This window comes from Hetaerina americana, unplaced genomic scaffold (genome assembly GCF_022747635.1).
Source record: "Hetaerina americana unplaced genomic scaffold, ioHetAmer1.1.p SCAF_11, whole genome shotgun sequence".
Lineage (NCBI taxonomy): Eukaryota > Metazoa > Arthropoda > Insecta > Odonata > Calopterygidae > Hetaerina > Hetaerina americana.
The window spans coordinates 6061545-6086188 of NW_027286181.1; the positions used below are offsets into that span (position 1 = coordinate 6061545).

The following is a 24644-nucleotide window of genomic DNA, read 5'->3' on the forward strand; positions in this document are numbered from 1 at the left end:
GGTTGTGAATTTATTAGCAGCTTACTACACACCCTGTCAGGACACCACGTAGGAGTAGAAGTAGAGGAGCTGACAGTTCACTGAGATGAACACCCACACAGTTGTACGATAAAGTGATATCTCTTGTATGGTCAAAAAGAAGGTGAATACAGAGATCTGCCTTTTCGAGTATTCGCCCGTTCCATACTCGAGAGTTCATTGAGAATTCCGGAACTTAACAACCCATGGGAAAGAAAAAGGATCAAATGAATGTTGATATGTTACTGTGACTACAAAACCATGGAAGAAAATTCCAGGCCCTGAGATAATAGAGCAACTCAAAGGGAGTGTAGACCGATTGGCTGAAAGAAAGGCTCAATGTGCAGATAAGGTTTCCCTCTGTCTTTTTTAATGCAAAGTTACAAGTCAAATCAGGATCAGGAATTAATAATTTCAAAAGTTAGTCAGGCTAATCGTTCAGAGGGCAAAGTTATGAATATATCTGGCTCAAAGTACGTAGTATATACCAAATACCCCGAGACCCTATGCTGAGATATAATTCGCTTCAAAATTACCAAATACCTTGAGTGTTCACTTCATGATCAACCGCACATTGAACCAACACTTAGTGATAATACTATTCAAACGTTGTAAACACAAAAAATATATAATAAAACAAATGAAATGAAAATGTATAATTTTATGGTTGAAGAACAATTTATTTTAATTCTTTCCCATGGTAAAGACCAAAATATTTAGTTTAACAAACAAAATTATTATCATCATCATGTTTTACAAAGGATGAATTGAATTATGCAAATAAAAATGCAGTTTTTTTAACTATTACCTCCACTTACTATAAAACTAACATTGACTTACCTTAAATCATACTTAGTTACCGTCAATTTGTTTGCCTTGGTCAACCTTTCTTTTGGTTGCATTGAAAAACGAAAGTGCCCATTTATAAATTATATTCACAAGAGGATTAATTAGAAACGCATCTATGACTTCAAAGGATTTAATGGATAGTCCTTGGTTGTGTTATACATTGCATATAATCAAGCATATAGTATTTGTTTAACTGTTTGTACATGGACAAGGCTTTTGTGAAACTGTGATTTAAGTCAGAAAATAAATTTATTCTTCAAAATCCGAAATTAAGACTAATATTTAAGTAATTTAACTTTCCAAAAACAATTTTCAACGTAAATTTTTGCAATTTTTTTTTATTAATGTAACTTCTTGCTTCTTTCCATTATTAAAATATGCACGGCTGATACTCATCATTGAAGTCCTGGCACCTCTCGGCTTGAGAGGCACATACTCTCATCGTTACAACTTTGATGCGTTTCAAATGTGGTCTAACTAAAGCGAAGTAAGGCATATCTCTCTCTCCCTCTTAACATTTCATTGCATTTTCCTGGAGCCCGTCTTATGAAACCTAACTTCTTTTAGTCTGACCTCTGCTGAGTCTTAGTCTGCTCATGTATAGTCCCATGAAAGGCTAGATGCCGGTATAACGTTTAAGTATTTACCTTATCCGATTTACTTAATTCAATTTAATATATTTCGTGAGTGTTTTATATTTTTAATATTTACATCAACATAAATAAACCGCGATCCACGAAAACGGTTTGTGGCAGGGGTTGCAAGTACCAGGTGGAATGGTTAAGGGATAAGGGAGAGGTTGTTCAACTGGTTTGAAAAGGGAGAAAACATTCATTGTTTCAAAAAATTGTCAATTTTACCCACTTAAGAAGTTCTTTGGTATGGGAAAAAGGAGGAAATGGAGACGAACCACAACCATTTATACAAAATACCTCAACCATACCAAGGCAGATCATGCAGAACTAGAAAGTAAATTATAACCCTCATTCAAGACACCTCTCCGGTTTAAATCGTTAGAAATCAGCCCGCTATCTGCCGGTGTCCCATTTAATCTCTAGAGCTCTCTGTCGTCTAAAAATAATCTAAGGTTACTACCAGCGTGGAAACTTAGGTCGATTATGTATATCAAGGAAAGTAGGGGTTCTATAAAAGTTGTGTTGACGGGTTCGAGTAATAGCAACGGTAATGTTTGCGTCTTGATCCACTCTTATTGAGCGTGACTGAGTGTCGACGTGGCCTCGTTAAGAGCGAAGCGAAGGACCTTGAGGAGGGAGAGGGATACTGGCCGAAAAATGTAATTCTACATCTACATCTACATCTACTTAATACCCCGCAAGCCGCCGCAAGGGCGTGTGGCGGGGGGTGCTAGGACACCACCCATAATTTAGAAAAGAAAAAGAAAAAAAAACCTCATGCAAATAACGACAAAATCATATATATAAAAAAAAACATGGCATACATTCATGCATGAACACTTACACCCCACACACATGCAAACACTCAAACTACCAACTAACATACACATGCACCTGAAAGTATACCTAACATCTCTATAGTGTTTAATTTTGTTCCGACTTGTAAATTCAACGTTTTTAATATTTCTAAAGTGACTTCGGTTTCTTGCTATTATGATTACTGATTGTTCGGGGAAAGAATGAGTATTTGTACCTATCTGTCTTGGAATCTATCTCCCTTAGTTTATCTTTGTGGTCTGATCTACCTAAGTAGTGTGGGGCCATTATAATTCCTTCAGTGTCATATTTAAACTCGTTTGTTCTGAACCTTTCTAAAAGTCTAAGCCTCGCTTGTTCTCTCCGTACTTCAAGTGGTTCCCAGCCTAAATCCCCTAAGAGACCTGTCACACTTGTGTTTTTATCATAACAATTTTTAACGAATCTAGCGGATTTTCTCTGGACTTTATCTAATTCTTTTTGCCAAATTTTCTCCCACGGATCCCAAATACTTGCGGCATATTCCAAATGAGGTCTAACTAGAGCAAAATAGCACCTCTCTTTAACTTTTTCATTACATTTCCCCACCACCCGTTTTATGAAGCCAAGTTTCTTTAAAGCTGATCCGCATATTGTCCTGATATGTGCTCCCCATGAAAGGCGTGGTGTTAGAACAACCCCCAAATATTTAACTTGATTTGCCGTAGTCAATACTGAACCCTCTATTTTGTAGTTTATATCCTGTTCCTCGCTTCCTTTATTCCAAAATTTCAAAACTGAACATTTATCTATATTAAGTGTTAATCCCCATTTATTGCACCATTCCGAGATATTGTCTAAGTCTCTAGAGAGTAGCTCGCGATCTAGTTGGCTCCTTATTTCCCTGTATATCACCGTGTCGTCAGCAAATAACCTTAGATTGCTACTAACGTGTGTGCTTAAGTCATTTATGTATATTAAGAACAGAAGAGGCCCTATTAAACTTCCCTGGGGGACGCCCGAAGTTACATCTCTCTCCGTTGAGCACAACCCATCTATGACTACTATTTGTTTGCGGTTTGACAAGAAGTCTCTAATCCAATTAATTATTTTCTCATTGATCCCATAGTATTTAAGTTTATGTAACAATTTATTGTGTGGGACTTTGTCGAAGGCTTTTTTGAAATCCAGGAATACTGCATCGACTTGTGTGTTGTTTTCTCCCGATCTAAGTATATCGTGAATGAAGAGACCAAGTTGTGTTTCGCAAGATCTCCTTTTCCTAAATCCGTGCTGGTTGTGGATTAGTATTTTCCTACTATCAAGAAACCTCATAATGTTAGTGGCAATAATGTGTTCCAATATTTTACAAGAGATCGATGTTAAAGAAATGGGTCGGTAATTGGTTGGTTTATCCCTATCGCCGCCTTTATAGATGGGAGTTATATGGGCTAGCTTCCAGTCGCGAGGCACTGAGCCTTCTTCTATCGATTTTAGACAAACAATATGTAAAAATGGGGCAATGTCGTCAGCTAATTCCTTTAATATTCTAGCAGGTATTTCTTCCGGACCAGGTGCCTTGTGTGCTTTGATACTACAGAGCAGATGTACTATTCCCTGCTTGGTCAGTGTAAGATCGCTCATGTGTTCCCCGGGTGGGTGTGGAGGATCGTTTGGTGCGTTTGTGTTTTTGTTGTAGACGCTCTGGAAAAAATGGTTTAACATATTTGCCTTTTTCACGCTATCTGTAATGATTTCCCCATTTTCCATCCTCAAAGAGTGAACAGTGGGACGTTTACCCTGTATTTCCCTAACATAAGACCAGAATGACTTTGGATTTTCCTCAAGATATTCGCTTAGCATTTTAGATTTAAAAGAGTATAGTGCTGTGCGCATAATACTTTTCGTCTTACTACGACATTCTTTTAGTTGCTGTTTGGTTGTATTCATATAAATTATATCGTCACTTTTTAAACTCTTTTTAAAATTTGACTGTAGCTTTCTTTGCCTTCTTAATGCCGATCTGACTTCCCCGTTGGACCATCTAGGTTCCTTACTGTCGCATTTGAGTTTGGACGGGATGTACGTCTTTATTCCTTCGCGTAAAATATTTAAGAAATAATTCCAAGTGTTCTCTGTATTTGTTGTCAGTGTTTTTGTGATGTATTCTGGTATTTTTATGTTTAAATATTCTCTTAGTCCGTTAAAATTTGCCTTGTTGTATAGGTATATTTTACGCTTTTCTTTGTTTATTTTGATGAACTTAGTTTTTAACTCTACAAGAATAGCCTTATGGTCACTGATTCCGTCTATTATTTCAATGTTAGTAATGATTTCGGGCATAGAAGTCGCAAAGATGTCTAGTATGCTTTGGCCCCGTGTTGGTGATTTAACAATTTGTTCTAAGGAGTGTTTTGTGAATATATGAAGGAGTTCTTGGCATGAATCTCTGTTTTTGGCAGATTTTCCTACGCAGTAGTTGTCCCAGTCAATTGACGGTAGATTTGTGTCCCCAGCGATTATGGTAATACTGTTGCTTTGTCTGCTGCTGATAGTGGATATTTGTTCGTCGAGCTTGTGTAGGACATCTGTGTTAGAATCTGGGGGTCTATAAAATGAACACACGTATAGGCTTCTGCCGTTGTAGTCCTTAATGTTGCACCAAACGCTTTCTATGTCATCTACGTCGCATTCATATCGTTGGCTACTAAGATGTGACTTTACTGCAATAAATACTCCCCCAACCAACCTATTTGGTCTGTCCCTTCTGTAAATTGTGAAACCGTTTGGAAAAACCTCATTGTTTGCTATATCTCCCGTGAGCCAACTTTCTGTTCCAACTACTATGTCTGCGTTTGTACTGACAAAAATATGTTCAATATCCGATATTTTGTCTCTAATGCTACGGCAGTTTAATGTTATAATTTTAATATGGCTAATAACTTCTTGTTTTTCGGTTTTATGTACGCTAACAAAACTGTTTTGAGACGATTCGTGGTGAACAGAGACAAAAGAATTACATTCACTTGCATTGCTATCTGTTATGTATGTAGAGGCACCAATTTTATTAAATTTACGTGAGTTATATGTTGTTTTAACGTAAGTGTTTGTTTGTTCAATTTTTTTGGGGATATGAGAGGCATTACCTGAACTGAATTGACAAAAAGCGCTGGATTTTACTTTATTTTTCCCAATATATGACCTACGCTCTTGCCTACCAGCTATGCTAAACCCTCGAAACGTGTTCGTGTAACCTACGCGCTACCAACTGCGATGCCTCGGCAGTATAATGGACCCCGGAGCGATTAAGGGGTACCCGACACGATGAGAGGACGGGCCTCAGATCAACGAAGTCCGCTCCGATTCCCCGGCAAAATCCCAGCAATCTCTGATTTAAACCCTCAATGCGGCTCCAAACGAGCCTTCCGCGGTCTACACGCGGCACAATACTACATATACTTAATTTAATTGGGACCTTCAACTCTGCCTCGACTCGTTTCACCTCCGAGTGCATCTCCTTAAAGGAGCGCAGGATCTCTTCAGATCCACGTTCCGAGGCGTCGTTAGTCCCGACATGAGCCACAATGCGTAGCTTGGAGCAGCCCGTATTACTGACGGCCGCCTTCACCGCCAGCGTCGCCTGGGGTACCCCGCCGCCTGGTATACACCAGGACGACAAGAATCCAACACCTCCCTCCTGTTGGACTCTGCGGCGCAGCGGATTCATTATACGCCGGACATTTGAACTACCTAATATAACGGTTCCCTCCCTCCCCGACCGCTGATGCCTTACCCTAGGCAGTGCCCTCGGAGTAGGGATAGGGGCTGCAGGTACGGTGGTGCTGTCATCCGACAGCACCTGGTACCTGTTGGAGACGGGGATGGTATCTGCCTCCGCAGAGTCCAATCCTCGCCGCAGCGTTACCTTCCCCTTGCCCCGAGAGACGACCCTCCAATCGTCCGACCTACGGACGTGAGACACTCCCTCGTTGAGAGATGGGACACGGGGTAGGTCTCTAATCGTCCAGCCACGTGTTGCATTCGGACGAATCCGTGCACCCCTATGGGCGTGGCGGGTTTTCGTATTCCCACCCTGAGCACCATCTCTCCCGAGGGGAGCCCTCCGGCCGGCGATCTCCGATCAAAGCTCCCGCACCATTCTCTCCAGCATGACGATACGGGCCCTTAAAGCCGCGCATTCGCCAGTGCCTTCGAGCATGGCAACAGGGGACCTGGATGAAGCCATCCTAATTTAACTACCGAGTTCCCAACAAAAGCTAACCTGTATGCACTATGCTAAAATTTCTAGAAGGGGTTAGCTAAATTTAGCTCAAACAATAAGTTACGATTTGGAATTGAATATGAAGCCTAAGTGGAAAAAACGATGCTTGAGTAAGGTCTGGTTTTCAGAGGACCAAAAAAAAAGATAGTAAGAAAAAGGAAAGCACTCACCGGTCACCAATCAGAGTTGAAGGACAAAAACCACCACAATCCACTAAATAAATTACTACTACCACACACTACGGTTAACAAACCACACACAAAACGAAAACTATATAAACGAAGCAACGTATACGTTGACACTACACTGCACTTCACTAAAACCAAAAGCACCAAGAATCAAGCTGGCAGGCAGGTAGTCTCAGGTGGGTCAAACCGGTTACAAGGAGCGCTCAGTAGGCAGGTCCGCTCAGGTTGAGGGCCAGAGAGAGAATGATTGATGCATGATAATGAGAATGAATGATGAATGATAATTGCGAGGGAATAAAGTGCATGCTCGAAGCCATAGATTTCACCAAACTACGCCGTATTACGTAAGCGGGGAGGCAGGATTGGCATTCAGAAGGACCGTGACTCCAAAGGCCTCCCTCCGCCCTGCTGTGTGCGAAATAGTGCCAATAGGACACCGAATCACCACCTCAAGACGAAAAACAGCAGCGGATTCATTGTTTCGATAACCAGAGTCGATACGATCTTCACTGTCTCTCACCGATGTCGAAAACACCAACACATATCACGTAAAAGAAGACTCCCATCATCGTTGAATAAAAGAATTATTTCGTCCACATCCTCTCTTCCCATATCACTGGATAGAAAACAATTTGGTGCATTGATATTCAAGATATGGAGTATATTTGGGCTAATCAGTCCAAAATTGGCGACAGTTCACCCTACCAGGTTTCAATATGTGAACTAGATGTCATAAATAACATATTCAAACAAAAATCAGCATTATGTGGTAACTACTCGTATGAATTATTTGCTATTATTTGTCAACAAATTTACAGACATTTGAGTATATTTCCCATATTTTGATTTTTTACGTAAAATACCTAACACGTATTTATTTTGTCTCATGGTTGTTAATGGAACATAATAAATGCATAACCTAATACGATGTTATATAATGTATATATTAAATATATAACATAATAATACAATGTGCATCATAAATGAAATAAGCTAATGATATATTTTAGGCCTTTTCAAGGTATGATTCCTGTAAATATTGATTTTTGTCTTCCATTCCAAAAACCAATGAGTTTAATTTGGCTATTCAGTTTTAGAAGTGCTATGTTTACAGCAAATGAGCGATTTCGGAGATGGGTTTCCGACTTTGAGTGCACACTCTTCAATAAATAACAGCATGGTTCAAATTGTGTCTCCATGGGACAGCCATCACCGATACTCAATTCGAAAAAATGAAACTATAAAATTAGGTATGTTTAAAGATGCTATAATATATGGCAATAGTTAAGGACCTACCATTTGGAACCACAGGTACTTTGGAGAGAAATTTAAAAGTATACTTAACTACCATACATAAACATACTTAAAACCATACATAAACTTTTTGTCTTATTACGGAGGAATACATACGAAACTGAAAAGTCTCATACGAAAAACAAAATTTAGTTTATAATTTTGGCTAACTATTACTGTCAGCAAAAACTAATTCGGGAATCACTTGAAATGTAAGCTAAGGAAGCATTTAATTGAAATAAGCACAGAAAGAATGCAAATAAATTGTTATGTATGAAATGAATTTATTTTGGAAAAACTGATAAATATTCCTTCATGACGTGAAAAACTTACCCTCGTATCCCAATAAATCACGAACATTTTAGTTGAGAAATGGCTAAGGGTCTTGCATTCAAGAATTGATGGTCATGACTTCAAGATAATTGTCAATACAGCCAACCTGTTGTATTATTCATATTCTGAATCCATGCATACCCAAAAATAGCCTATGTGAAAAATAGCAGTGTAAAAAAACGAAAAATATTTGTAAGGGCATTACTATTCAATATTTTAATCGTTTCTCTTGCTAGCCTTACGCTTTGCATACTATGTATGATAACTATTCATTAATTCTTTTGCAATTCATCACTAATATCACAGGCAGCATTGTAATTTACAAATTTGTAATTTTAATTAATATTATGAATAAAGGAAAATGGTTACTACTTTACCTTAGGCAAATCATTTTGATGCTAACATCTTCCGTTATTTTATATCGAATCTATGATTCCCTATGAAAGTCACCATGAAATCGCATGTTTTATAAAACGAATTTTACTTCCTCATGATGGATTTCTAAAATGGGTTAGACACCAGTGTTCACTCTGCACTTTAATAGTAACACCATTGTAAATACACGAATATTATTTAATCGGCTCAAATATTTTCGATTTTCTTATTATTAACTAGAAGCACAGAGTTATAAAGCTTATGTAATTTTGTCAAGGATAGCAATGATTGCCTTTGCGACTTTTAAACTTCGCTCATCTGTTCTCAGGTATAGCGCACACTCAAATTCCTACACGTAATAATCCAGAGCTACTTATTGATTTATATCTTTCCTTTTCAGAGAGGATTCTATCCTCATATTTTTTCAATAATTGGTAATAAGCACGCATTCGGCGGCATATCATTAAAATGTATCAAGGACAGAAAGTTGGCGTTGAAAGCTATTTCAATCCGGAGAAAATTAACAGCTAAAATACTATTATCCTTAATGTAGCTGAAGGGATGAAAATTATATATGCGAGATTTTTTACATTCTTGCGCAACACACTCCATCAGACCATTTCACAACAGCATCTTTCACGCGTGAGACAAGAGTGCCTCAGCCAACAAAATTTCCTCAAGTGACTGAGCATAACGCACACACAATATAAAGTCGTCTTATGTGTCACACTTAATACCTGAAGTTTATTTGCTCTCCTTTCCATTGCATGTTAAGAGAATACGCCGCACTTAAAACGCAAAAGATGTGGAATTAAATTTTTCTCTGGATTTTTTTGTTCTTAAGAACGTTCGCGAAAGCAAAATATATTTTTTTAATGAGCAAGTATCTTTGAACACTGGACTTATAAATTTCCTTCAAAGTAGATGGAAAAAAAATCTTATCTTATCCAATGATTGGAAAGTTTATTCATAAAAGTCACTTATTTGATGCATTATTTACGAATCTTTGTGACTATGGAAATCATATTATTTATGCGGTGATCTTTTTACAAATATTTCAGAATTATCACGGCACTTAAAATACCACTTTCCAATCCAAACAAAAGTGACAGTTTTTCGGAGCTGAACGGAACTAAAATGTTACAATTCATATTCACACGCCAAGTAAAATCGAAAAAAAATTAATTATTTTTGTTACGAATGGTATTTCAATGTGTAGCATTTGTTTTACAGTTACAGGATCACTGATATCCATTACACATAGATAAAACATGATGGATATTGATATTTATTTTAAATTATTTGAATATTTTATGTAAACTATTGCATCACCAATAATTGAGGCACCAACTTTAATTTTGTGCCGGGTACAATTTAAATTAATGGTTGCGATACTGGAAAACAAGTGGCTTTCACATAAAGAGGAGGTAAGTATAAAAAAAACGAAGTTGATATTACGTAACTTCTACAGCCTCAGTTCAGTGACATATTTCATCGGCATTATAAAAACAAATTCCAGAGCACATAAGCAAGGATTTAATCTCACTATTTTATCACCTAAATCATCCACCCACCACACGTGTATCTATTATTATTTGAGTCTAGTGATAGTAACTTGAGAGACTTCACTCTAGTATCAAGACCTGCACTCATTGTAATCGTAGTCCATGCGGTAGGTATTTACTTTTACAAAAATAAAATTAAGAATATTTCATGATGTCCAAGAAATTTGAGGGATCCTTAATCCGTTCATACTATGAATTAAAGACTTATCCATGAAAAGCATGTGGTCTTTCGGGTAAGAAGACGTAAATTTATACCACGTTCCAAGTTCCTACGCGCCAAAAAAGGTGTACCCGGCGACCTTGATATCAAGTTTGTGGATCTGGTTATTGTACTGCATTGTTCGTGATGCAGCGACAGGTTTTGGAAAGAGTTTGAGTTGGGAAATCGGCGTTTCACCGTGGGCTAAATTTCCACTCACCACAGAGATCAAAATAAAAGACGTCATCTCTCAATTTTTTTAGTTACCTTGAAAAAGAATTCGCTGACGTCAGAACGAAAAATTTAAGGGAAAAGATTTTATATATAAATGATTTACAAGCACGAAATTTACGGGCCTTTTAACCTACAGGTTAAAAAAATGTATAAAATGCAGAAGTTTGAAACTTCAACATTTTTTATTGTCATCACAGGAAGCCGTACACGGCCATAAAATTATTCATTATTATGTCAATATGCGCACATTATACGTATGCACAATATCTCTTTAAAGTTGCGTAGGAGTCTGTGGAGTTGAATGCATAGTCTTGAAGGCGTTGGTCTGCTGACCTTATAGTCACAGGTTGAATTACATTTAATGCCTCCGGGCTTTAAAATTTTAAACTGTAACGTGTGATTTTCTTATTAAATACACTTCAATTTTCTAAACCCTGAAGGCAGCTCCTACTATACCTGATAATGTCTCCTATGCGTCAAAACTGGTTGTCCCGTAAAAAATTATCGTGAATATACACAAGGTTTTACTTATTTAGTAATCATGAACATGAACATAGCCGAGCCTGAAACCGTTGAAAGCATTGAAAAAAATACACTTTACCTACAACTTATACATGTATACCTTACCATACTGATGGAAATAAAACTGTTCCTCGTCTCCGTTAATCATCATTGAATCCTTCTCCGAGAGACTTGACTGTTTATGTAACAACCAGATTTAAATACAACCGAACCTATTGTCATGTTATTGAAATTTCCATATTACTCGTCGAAAAACCCCCAAAAAAATTGTTTGACAGCATAGTTATGACGTATTTTAGGAGTATGCATGCATAAAAAAATATAATTTATATAACTTGGACACATAAACCTCCACGGCTAAATTGCCTCTCTTCTGTCTTAAGCCGTCCCAACCAGAATTCAGCATCTAATATCATTTTTTGTTGTCTCAGGCTTAACTTTATGGAATTTGCATAACATATTGAAATGTAATGAAATAATTGACTTTGTAATTCCACACACTTTATTTTAAAATAAAGTATGTGGAATTACAAAGTCAATTATTTCATTACATTTCAATGTAATATCATGGTTCTGTTGTGAAATCCAAGTGTTTTGTCCGGCAGGAAACATGGTCGTAACCCAGGATAAATATTCACCTGTGAACGGGGGGCACACCAGTAACCTCTTGACTCTTGAAATCAATCGAGGTAGTAGTATGTCTAGTGATCAGTAGTGGGCCCACAATAATTACCGCCTATCGACTCATTTACTTCAGCTCCCTACGTGAAGCAGTGCCGCGTCGCAGACCCGCACCTGATCGAGTGCCTGACCTCTGCCCTGCACCACCTGAGGCCTTACCTGGCCAAGGGGATTCCTGAGATCGAGATGCCGTCCGTGGAGCCCTTCCGAATGGACGAGCTTTCCCTCTCGCTAACGTCCGGCCCCAACGGCTACAGGATCGTCCTCAAGGACCTCGACATATACGGCGCCAGCAACTTTACCGTGGGCAACCTCAGGTGAGAGCGGGGACGGTACGAGAGTGTTCAGAGGGCATCATAGTAGGCCTTTGAACTTGAATTTCTCCCATTTCTTTAGCCCTGCGGTTCCATTCGGAACCTGACCTCCGTAATTTCTAGCTCCCATTCCTCCCTCTCAAGCAATGCCCTGGTAAACCCATCAACTCCTCTACAGGACATCATTTCTCCTGCATCTTCGGCCATGTCATCTTTTTCTGGCTCTCTCCACTGATGTTCCGCCCTGTAACGAGCGCTCTCTTAGACATCAAGTTTTCATCCGTTTTTATTCAGCATGATTTGTCCAATGCGCTCTTCTTTGATGCAAATTTTATCAATGCTACTTCCGTAATTTTTAAAATAAATTTTATAATTCCTTTTTATTCTCTAGTTGTTGCTTTTATACGTTGGTCAGAGGATCTGCAAGTATATTGATCTTAAACTTATTTAGCATATCTACTGATTTTTGTTTTAAAATCACTCCCATTATTTACTTATACATGAACGTTGCATGAGACTTAGGATCTGCAAGTACATAAATCTGTATATTGTTTTTAAATCTATCTAGCTTGTCTACTGACTTTTGTTTTAGAATCCATGTTTCACTCACATTACTTAATATACGTGGTACGAGATATAAGTACACTCCTTTTGTTATCTCCATGGAACGTGGTAGTCCAGAGAATAGAGCGCTGGGCAATTGGCCGGAGGGCCCGGGTTTGATTCCTTGATAACTCTCTACTTCATTCAAGCTGTGTGATATTTTGGATATCAGATTTCTCTGGGAATTTATAGGAGGTAAAGAGAAAGAAATGTGTCCCACTACTCTGATGCCTGAATTACATACCGTAGGGCTTAGTGCTAGGTAAACTCTACCCTCACATATCGTACCGACCGTCGGGTTGATAATTGTGGTTGGTGGGTTGTTATTAATATTAATTCAGCGAATTTTAGTATGAGAATGATGTAGGATTTTAAGATTATTAATTTCTGAGAATTATTCTCACCTCTATTTTTTACATTCTTTTCCATTTTGGGTTATGTTAGTTCCTGGATATATGATGACCTCTAAATTTTCGATTTTATCCATAATTATTGTGTAAAAATCCAAGCTTGACCAGGAAAACACTGCAAATTGTCGTAAAGAGTTCTTTGCATAATATAACTCTGGTAAATTATCCATCAAAATTATTCATGAAGATAAAATTAATTGTAAAAATGACATCGTTCAGTGTAGCGATATATAAGGAATTTTTAAAATTTTCATTTTTAGAAACTTCTATAGAAACTTGTTAAGACCAATTGAAACTATTAAATTTTAAACAACTCATGTTATATAATTATGTGTTGAAAGCCAACGTCTTGAGTTTTCTTTCCCATTGGAACAAATCCGGAACACTGACCACTTCAAAATCCGAAGACTTGGCTCCGGAGAACGACCCTTCCAGGCTACCGTCAATTTTCCAACTCTGCGGATCCACGCCAAGTACACCAGCTCCGGAGTCCTGATCATCCTCCCGGCCAGCGGGAATGGCTCTTTCCACGCGGATTTCGGTAAGGGATGAATTGTGTTTAATTAATCGCCATTTATGGTTTGCGAATACACGCTCGTGTAAGGTCTCACAAATGCTTCCATTTAATCAGGTGGTGTCATTGCAAAATATATGAAAATATATAAGGCAGTGCTCTTGTGATAATAAGATGCTCTTTTATTAAAAAACATTCACTAATATAGTTGATAATTTTGGTAGAAATAGCAGTGACATTTTTTAACCACATTTGATGTTTAGGATTTTACGTTGAAGACGGAAAAAATAGTCATTGTGAACACGATGAAGAGATGCAAACAGAAAGAGGAACTGTTGCAAGAGAAAATTCACTTTTAACAAGTCTTAATTAATATGCACTAGTATTCACAGGTTTTTTACTGACGGCATGTATAGCCATAGAAAAAGAAGGATTTGATATTAAGAAGGGACTGCTCTGCTGACTTTTAAAAAATGAACTTAGGAAGAGATTGGTAAAATGTTACATCAGGAATGTGATGTTGCATGGAGCAGAAACACGGACTCGGCGAAAAAATGAAGTAAAATGAAAACAGGCCTTTGAAATCTGGATCTGAATGATGTCGGTATGAACTGGATGATAGGGTTTGGTAAAGAATAAGAAGACGCTGCGAAGAATGGGAGAAGAGAACAAATTGACTAATTAAATCAAGAAAAGAAAGATGAATTGGTTAGAGTAAGTTAAGTGGAAAAACGAGCGCTAGTAGAAGAGGGGCAGATAAAAGTGTTGGACAGATATGGTTTTGTACATGATTAATATTGGGAGAATACATGAAGAAATCAAGAGAATATATAAATGAATAGCAGAAAGACAAGGAGTCACCGTGAGGGAATCTACCCCGCAGCTGAACAACCCAAAATGATGACGAGTTTTCAGAGGTCAAACATAGCTACGAATACTAATGCATCGAACATTGCCGATTATAAAATAATTCGAACTCCTCAGATTATATGAACTAATAATAAGAAGCTTGGCTAGTAAAACTCTAAAAGTGCATTCACATTTCTAAATATCATTTGAAATGGATTTGCCGTATATTCCAGGTCGATATTATGTCATATATTTGGCTTAAAAAGTTAAAACTTATGTCTTAAACATTAGCAATTATTTGATATTCTATCACTACAACTCTCACATTATTTTGAGGTAAGTCATAAAAGTTATAATTATAGTTTTAAGCCACCTTGCGACTAGGATTATCAGATTAATAATGATATGTTTCATTCCAAAGAATAAAATCAATTCATCCGGGTTAACTCCTTTTCAAAGATAACCTATGAATAATTTACTGCTTATAGGCGCAAATCGGTTCACTTAGTTATCGCATAATAGCAAATTCTTGCAATGTAAGAATTCAAATTCCTTGAGTTTCACTCACGATTTAAAGCTCTCACAGCGCCTAACGGTAACAAGCACCTTGAATTGTATAAACAAATTAATTAAGGAGCCTTAATATTGCCATATAATAGTTATTTAAAATGTTAACATTGTGCCTAAATTATAAAATTAATTAACACGTAATGGGAACGTGGTAGTTCTGGGGTAGAGCGTTGGCCCACTAACCTGACAGCCCGCGTTCGATTCCCGGGCGCACCTCTCTGTTTCACACTAACTGTGTGATTTTTAGGGTATCATAACTTCCTGGGAAACCATTAGTGGCACAGGGAAAGAAAGAATATGGCTCCCCTACGATGTGTGTATTTCAGAAGCTGGGCTTGGCGCTAGGTTAATTCTACTGGCACCTACCAAACTGACCTTCGGGCTGATTACTGTGATTTTAAAGGTGTGATTATATTTCGTTTTATGCTCCCAAAATATTGTATCAAGTAATTATTGCCCATGAATCTAGTCATTACTGAGTTACGCAAAACCCTTCACTCATATATTAAGAAGTAGTTATTGAAAATCTGTCTTAATTAAAAAAATATCTAAAGAATATAAATAAAAGTCTTTTAGACACATGTTTTATCTTGAAATTAGAAGCACGAATTGATAGCCGTACATTGTTCTTAAATTCTTGACTAAATTAGAATTGTATGTTGCTAAGAATTTAGGTTTACGTTTGATAAATGGAAACGGGGGGCATCTGGTTTCCCCTACTTAGCATTCTGTGAAGAAAAAACACACGTACAATACCCACCTGGCTATCTTATTGCAAAACATTTCATGTTTCAATAATTCTTGAAGACCATACTCACGGTTCTCGCACAATAGCTACGTGAGACAACAACATACTTGCGAAGTGTATGCATATTGTTAAGCAGTGGAAGCAGTTGTGGTGATTAATGCAACTCACAATGCTAATTCAGTTATTTTTCCCTTTTAGGTGACGTCGACGCCCTGGTGAGGGGGAAAGTGGTGTCAGAGACCCGAGGTGGCAAGGAATACCTGAGGGTAGACACTCTCGATCTCGACATAAATATCAAAAGGGTTCGCATGCAGGTGAAGAAAATCTTCAACAATAACAGGATCCTCAGTGAGTAAAATAATGTTTGATAAGGCAAATATGGAGTGGAAAGTATTCTTCATTCAATATTGATTTCATTTAAATAGAAAAAACACATCATTATCGTGTGTGCCTTACCCCTTTTGGGCATTACTATATTATGCACTTTCGTTGAGAGATTTTTGTGTGACATGTCTACAACTCAAATGTTGTAATTTATCATGGATTGTTACCGTTTCCTCAGGTCTATGGTCCAAAATTTAATATTGACTATAGCTTATGCAAAATTAAAATTCATTCATTACTATTATTTTATACCTATAGTTATTTGACCCCCAGGTACAGGGTGCGGCAACATAACTTCCTTTTTTCAAAAGCAATACCCCTTCAAACCTCTGTATAGTTTGCTCATCTTCTCATTAAAATAACTAACTATGATTAATTAAAAATTGGCAATTTACCACAAAATATTATTATTATATGCAGCATTTTGTGGAAAATTGCCCATTTTTAATTGATCATAATATTCCGCCATATCACGCCTGAAAAGTTTCTTTTTAACTGGCTATGAATTAAAAAGGAGAAAAAATTGAAGAGTTGAGTCATGAATGTGTGAGAGAACAAAAATATCTGATCTGAGTAATACATGCACTCCCTCCTTATTTCTAGTCAACGATATTATTTATTGAAAGGAGCATTTACGGTTACAACATAATGGAAAACAAACCCAACTCCCATAACTATCAAATTTACCTCTTTCCTCTGCACCCACCTCCTCGTATCCATTCCTTTACCCGTCTTCTACAACTGTGCTACAGACGATGGGAATGCATTGGCGAGAAAAGCGGCTTATCCGTAACCTGTACATTTCTCAGACTGCTCAGGTGCGAGCGCCGGATGGGAAGTCGGGAAAGGCAACGTTAGGAAGATGGGTGAGACGGGGATGTCTAACATTCAAATATATTATTTAAGGCGGAAAAGCTTACCCATGGAATTGTTTAGGGCCAAGTTGGTCAAAGTACTCTAATGGAGTCATTTAAAGAAGGATTTCTTTGGGGAAAAGATGCATTTACAAGGAGGGAATCTGTAACTAGAATAATAAGAAAACAATTGTGAAAACTTCGATATGGAGAGCGGTTTTGTAGGGCGTGTAAATATGTTCGTCGAAGAATTAAGAAAGGCGTAGATTGAAGGATTTTGAATATGGCTGAGAAGAAAAAAGAAAAAGGTGAAATGGACAGAAATTAAAACTAATGAGGAAATGGTAGGTAAGGTGGGGAAAGACAGAAGGTTAGGCTTGTGAAAGATGGATGAATTATATTTTGACTGGCGATGAAATGCTGAAGACTGTGAGAGAATGCTAGGGAAACAAGGAAGGGGTTGAAACACACGTAGGGTGGGAATGTTGGACGGAATAAAGGGAGAGAGGTAGTATGCGGGATTGATGAACACTTTCATCAAATAACATTCCACTCCGTAGGGCGTATCTTTTTGAATGGAGCAAGAAAGTATGGAGATTATCAGTCGATTCAAAAACCATTATAAATGGCAGATTACCAATAATAATAATGATAATAAAATGCAAACTTCTAGGCTTGCCTGAATTACTCATGTCTCGGTCATTCGTCGTCTTCCAATGCATCTATCTTCCGCGAAGGTCGATGAGCGCACTTCATCTCTTCCAAGCTCTTTCACGGTGGCTCGATGATTTCCTTCGCCAATGTACAATTGCCATTCACCAGACTTCTCTCGACTCACTTCTTGTTTCAATGGTATTTCAATCAGGTGTACTAAGAACCTCTGTATGAAACAATGGATGAGTACAGCACGTTGAAACACAAATAATAGAAATAAGAATGACTCAGTCTTAATTCTGACCTTGAATTAGGACTATCTCGATTTTTTTACACAACATGTACTGTGTTTTTTAAGTAATACTTTTAATCAAGTAAATTCAAATTTGAAAAATTCTAAGGTGTAGACGCCTATAATGTGAGAGAAGAAAAAATAGTTTGGAGCATGAGTGTTAACAAAGTTTAATTTCAAACATAGCAATTACATTCAATACAGAAAATATTTATTTATACTAAAATAGCAGAGGTAAAAGGAGTGGCTTAGTTTGGATAGAATTAGCAAAAAACGAGTATATTTTTGTATTAATGTAATGCATCTCTCGAAAAAACAAGTTGATATACATGAATGTAAGAGGTAAATAGAAATGCTATGCAGATTTGACGGTACATATGAATGTTTTCTCACAGCACATGTTTTGGCATAGGAAAACTCATGTAAAATATTTTCAGGTGTTAGGCCATATAATTTACCCTTGAAGTTTAACACTTATATAAAATCCACCGCTCGGAATAGAAACTCTACTAATTTATTATGTGAGATTTCCATTTTAACAGTTATGAAATAAATTTCTAAATAAATAAACTTCTTAATTATGGCTATTTAAGTTCTGAGATGCTTTAGGATTATGAGTTTTGCAGTTTTTTCACTGCGTTGGTATATGTTCCTGAAGTTTAATATTGGGCAGATGCCTTGATAACTGTCCTGTAATGCCACCAGCATAAAAATATGTCAAAGCAGCAGAAGCGTCTTAAAATCTAGAAAACTTACTCCAAAAATGAATCATTTAGTTGAAATAATAATTAAACTGTTATATGAAACTCAAAGTTAAGACATTACAGAAAGATTTTCTTTTAGAGTTTCCAAGAAAATATACCTTTATCATTTCTTCACGAAATATTCGCCTTATTTAGATACTTATTCCTTCCTGCCTTGCTTGCTTTGCTACTTAACATTATTACCTCGTTTTCTTGGGATATGATTGTTTTATATTTCGCTACCCTAAGAAAAACAAATTCTATCTTCAAAGTAGATGCTTGTAAATTATTATGCTCTAATAATAATGTAATACCATAGACAGCGATGATGATATATCACCAAGTCTTTTTCAGTTCAGTAATCACAAAACATTTAGCAATGAACTGCCACACTTCACAATTGAGAAAAAAATACATGCGCCATTTTACCTCAGTAATGGATTAAAACAGCAATTTCAATTTTTTTGTGTCATAGGAGTAGGAGATAGCTTTGGAAAACGCCCCGGGAAAATGTTTCGAAACATCTATTCAGTAATATTCAACGCACGCACGCTCATTCACACTTTAATTAGAAGATAATGCAAAAGCGATGAGCTTGGAGATGCTATGGATTGCATTTTTACCTTTCTTGTGTATTTTTTTTACGATCCTCGATGTTGCATCATACGTGACACTAGCGAGAATAAGTGCTTGACTCATTACACACGTGATGGCAAAGGTTGAAATGTCGACACAATACATTGCTGCTACTTCATCTGTCAGGAGGAGACAACACGAGCCATGGAAATAGGTTTTTAGGGATCGGTTAAATAAATTTATTCAAACAAAGATCTTATTCGGAGTGACGGCAGAAACGCCGCGTACAATGTAGAATTTTGTGGCAAAAGTATAGTGCGGGACACAAAAAGGTCGTTACTCTTCATTTACATCCGCTCAGAGAACAGTTCGAGGGATCAAAATAAGGGGAACATGACGAAAAAAATCTCGTCTAAGTAGTAATCTCGTGCTAAGGTAAGAAAATTAAAATGGACTGTGATGCAAACAGTAGGAGCGCAAACATTGAATGCTTCGCTATTTACTTTACATTGGAGAAGGCTCTGTTTGGTAATTCTCTTTTTCATCCATGTCTTACCTTCATTTCATTCATTGTACGTAAGTTTGAAATATTTAGTTTGTATTTCTTTGGGAGGCTTTGGCTTTAATGTCATCGTTTGGATAGATTGAATCCCTCTGGTTTCTAAGGGATAAAACTTACCAACTTTAAAATACCTCAAAGCGCAAAGGAAATCTGGGGAGAGTTTAGGAAGGTTGCTGTTAATCAACTGCTACAGGCTGCAGAATTATGATTTCAAAAACTTGATATCGTATTCAAAGTTAAAAGATCCAGGGAATTTCATTGAAATATTTTTAAAGTTTAAAAAAAGCTGGTGAACTTCTTCGCAATCTGTTTATGTTTCCTGCATAACTGTATCTATATTTCTTCAACCTGCGTATAAAAAAATGTCATCCAAATGCCAAATCTACATTTTTACCCCAGATTACGTGACTGCGGAAGTAAGAGAGTCAGAGTGAAACATGGGTGTAGCTGCAAATATTGATAAAATTCATCATAAGTTCAGATTTTGGGATCTTACGAGTACGATCTCGTAATTACACGTTATCAATCCATGGATTGGTTTGCAACAGCTATATCGATCATCCTGCTCTCTTCCAGCCATGCCGTCATAGTTCTTTGCACCAGCATCTTCCATCAATAGCTTCTCATCTTCCATCCAATGCATTCCTCTATAATGCTAACCCTCCATTTATTCTCATCCTCCATATTCCGACCCTTCGGTTATGGTCTTCATGAAGCGATCTTACTTCAGGATACGGCCAATTGGTTCCCCTCTTCCACTTGTATCTTAATGTCCATTGAGTTCTGATTCTTAAACTTTTGAGTGAAAGAAACTCTTTCTTTACTAAGTCTTCTCCTTATTAATTTCTCGTATTTTTGACACGCTTAAATACGTCCTCACCTTCTATTCATTTACATTCTCTTCTACTATTATAAAACAGAATCACATTTATCAGTACGTTTGACAATTATCTGTCCCTCAATAACCCATAATCCTTAATTTCTCTCTGTTTATAATTTCTCCGAAACCTTTATTCTAATCTGTAAAAACAATTGGTTAAATTTCCCCTTTTCTCGCTTTTTTCGTATTAAATTCTCACGTGCTTTGGAAGTGTTCCCCTTTTCTTCTTTCACTAGTTTAAACACTATATTCTTGCCATAATTTCCACATTTCCACGAAGATTTTCATCCTAATTACTTCTACCCTACAATTTCAAAGTGTAAAAATCGTTCGCCTTGACCAGGATTCGAACCCGAATCCCTGTTAAGACGAATGATTTATACACTTTGAAATTGCTGAATTTTAATGCACATATAGCGGATGACTCCGTTGAAAGTTACTGTCACGGCATCTCTTGCAGTTTCTTTGGAATCCTAATCATTGCATACAGTATGAAACTTTCCACCTTCTGCTATTAAATTTTTCTCCTTGAATTATTGAGTTACCCTTCTTCTATCTTGGAAATTTAACTACTATAATTTTTCTATGATATGTTGCCATTAATTTTAAATACCTCATATTAATGGTGTAAAAATTAGTCCTGTATTAAATAAATTTTCTTGGAATGTTATTGAAATAAATTCTGTCCCTTGTGAATAATGTTTTTATTATTTTGAAAAATATTATGTTTTCTTCACCCTAAATCCCTTAAGCTTGTTTTTTTTCATAAATTAAATTTCAAAAACGATAAAGCAATCAATTATATATTTTGCCACCATATGCGATATTTGTTATTTATAGCATGGAGGTTGGGAAGTAGAATCGGTCTCTTTCATTTTTCCATTCTAAAAATTTGAACGCTGGTCATCAATACCTCATAGCCGGCATTCGAAACTAAGCCAAAGCGAAATATCAGGTGCACTCTCTCACTGACTGCTTTCCTTGCGATCTGATTGCGCTCTTCTTTTGACAGCAAATATTTTTCTTTTTCTCCCTCTCTTCCCGCAGCCGAGGCGACGAACTTGTTCCTGAGGGAGAACGGCCACGAGGTGATCAAGGTCATGACCCCGCAGCTGAGGAAGAAGCTCACCGTGCTGTTCCAGTCTATTGCAAACCAACTGCTTAAGAACGTGCCCTTGGACGTGTTCCTCGTCCAGGGAGAGTGAGGGCACAGTGCGTCTCGAGGGAAAGAGGTGCGGCGAGCCTGAGAGCCGATGTTACCAACTGCAGGCAATTTAATGTCGAGTGCAGGGACGAATTGCAATATTCGGTGCACACATACAGAGAGGGTGTGCTTCTGAAATGACTGGATTAACTTTTATCTTTTATTAGTTCTAAGCATTTTTAAAAAGTTTGCACATATATGCGTAGGTACGGAAGTGCGGGATTGGCCGAAAAAAATTGATCATATCTTTAATTCTTCATACCAAAGAAATTTTTGGAAGTGACATCCTTGAGATACACGCTGCACATAATTTGCTTCATCTCTTTCAGAGAGAGAGAGCATTCATAACTGTGTGTTCACTCTAAAAAGGACAGAGAACTTTCACTCGAAGAACCATAGTGGTAAAAGTAAGATGAAAAATGCTCTGAACGAGATTCTCTTGAACTTTGCAAAAGCGTGAAATCTCAAACTGTGATCATTTCTCTTCCACGTCCATGGCCTCTCTTGTATATTATTTCACGGTATCTATTTTGTAAAACGCTCTGAAAGAGTGGCAAAATGAGGAAATGGTAATTTAACTAAGTCGCCTAAAAAATGGGTATATACTAACACTAATAAGAATTTTCGTACCCAAAGGCTCAAGAACTCCTTTCATAAACGCGAACCACAAGGGCGCACTCCATAGTGGTTTGAATGGCTTAGGAAGGTAAGCTAGAATTTACAGAAAACCCACGAACACATTATTAATAAAGCATTTAATTTCGAAGCGATTAATTATCGACGTCCTCTTTTACCGATTTATCGACGAATCTATATTAAATTTTCAGCGGTTTTATCCCGTATGTGATTTTTTCGTTTTTAACAGACCAAAAAAACACATCGTTTCACTGTATGATTTATTTATTTCCCAGACATGGCGATTCTTATTCACTATGATGCGATGCCTTTATCATCAAAATGATTCCCTTGAGACCTGAACGTTACTGCAACAACTTTAGCGAATGGCTAATAGTTTGCATGCTTGTAAAACAGGATTGGATGGGAAGTAAGTGGATGGGAATATAAAAAAGAGACTGTTGTGAGAATGACCATTAAAAATGACACGTACGAAACAAATTTATATCACGCTCAGAATATAATGGAAATTCCCTTTTGTCACTCTTGATCAGGTTATCTGTATTTGATAATTAGATGACATCCTGCAGCTGGAAAATGGAATGATAAGAGACAAAAGCACTGGCCAGCTACTTGATATATCCAAAGAATTCCGTTTACCTAAACGGTTAGTGCTGACGTAATAATTTTAATATGAAGAACGAGTAACATTTTTACCTATTTAAAGTATTGAAAAATTTTATCTATATAAAATAAGTTGAAAAAGTTTTTTATTAAAATTTCTGACGGTTTCGCGTAAAATAGTCAAAAAGCGAAGTCCGAGCTGAAATATTAAAATATTACAAATTTAAGTGTAGTGAAAATAATAAGCAGATCTTATGAATAAATTACAAGACATTAGTAATACGAATCAAAACCAGAGGATGTAAACACCAGAAGTATGGATAAAAAGTTATTAGGAATCAAAAAAGAGGCCATAACTTTAAAAGGTCAAAAGAGCACTAGTTCAACCGTTTATTAACCAATATAATACTGTGGCTCGTATTTCTCCAGGCTTTATTCTCACGGTAAATTGAACCAAGAGGATTTTTAGGGAATATTTGAAATTTTCAAGTCCCGTAAGGCTGTGACTTCAAATCCTCATAGTCGTCAAGAATCGATAAAATGAGGTACCATGATTATTCCCCAAAAAATACAAACACCTAATAGATAGGGATGCGTTTTATTTAGGTAATACAGGATAAATTATCTGGTCGAAAAATATCTGAATACCTTAAATCCTTACTTACATCAGGGTTGGGCATAAAATTAATATTCAGATATTAATTAAATTTCCCTACAACGAAAAGTGTATTCTCTTTTGCTCACCAAAAATTCATGGCAGATAAAAAACTTGATTTTATTAATAAAATATAAATTGAATGAGGTTTCTATAACGCTTCCTTCTATAGCGATTCCGTGTTAAAATCTATTTCAATATTCGAGGAGGAGATGATATAAGATAAATCATGTTGATGTTAAAGCCCAAGTAAATAATCAGTATTCATGTTCTGGGTCTGAAGGCTGAAACTAACAAAACAAACTCCTCGTCATCCCTAAAATTTGACTATTTTGGTTCATAATAATAAGCTATTTATTGATAAGGACAAATACTGTCAAAATTTAAGTTTGCAAATATAAAGATACAGTTTGGAAAGTGGCTCTCATTTTCCACAATTATATGAATGTTTCCTAAGAGATGTTTTCCCAAATGAACTCAGTAAACATAAATTTAATATATTAAGTACTATACAGAGGAAATTAGTAGAATAAGTGAATTAAGGAAGTGAGCAAGGAAGACGAGGACTGAAGCAATATCTCATCTGGCACGAAAGAAAAGATTTATGTGTTTGGAGGATTAAAA

General features: G+C 36.8%; 1 protein-coding gene across 1 annotated transcript in view; it reads left to right on the forward strand.

Moving 5' to 3' along the window:
- The window catches only part of Jhbp1 (Juvenile hormone binding protein 1), a 47844-nt gene extending 23429 nt beyond the window's left edge, over window positions 1-24415 (forward strand). The window contains exons 2-5 of the mRNA XM_071599343.1: window positions 12046-12286; window positions 13704-13837; window positions 16176-16325; window positions 21970-24415. Of these exons, the coding sequence (XP_071455444.1) occupies window positions 12046-12286; window positions 13704-13837; window positions 16176-16325; window positions 21970-22127 (683 nt within the window). The 3' untranslated portion in view covers window positions 22128-24415. The remainder of the gene's footprint in view (window positions 1-12045; window positions 12287-13703; window positions 13838-16175; window positions 16326-21969) is intronic.
- The last annotated feature ends 229 nt before the right edge of the window (window positions 24416-24644 follow it).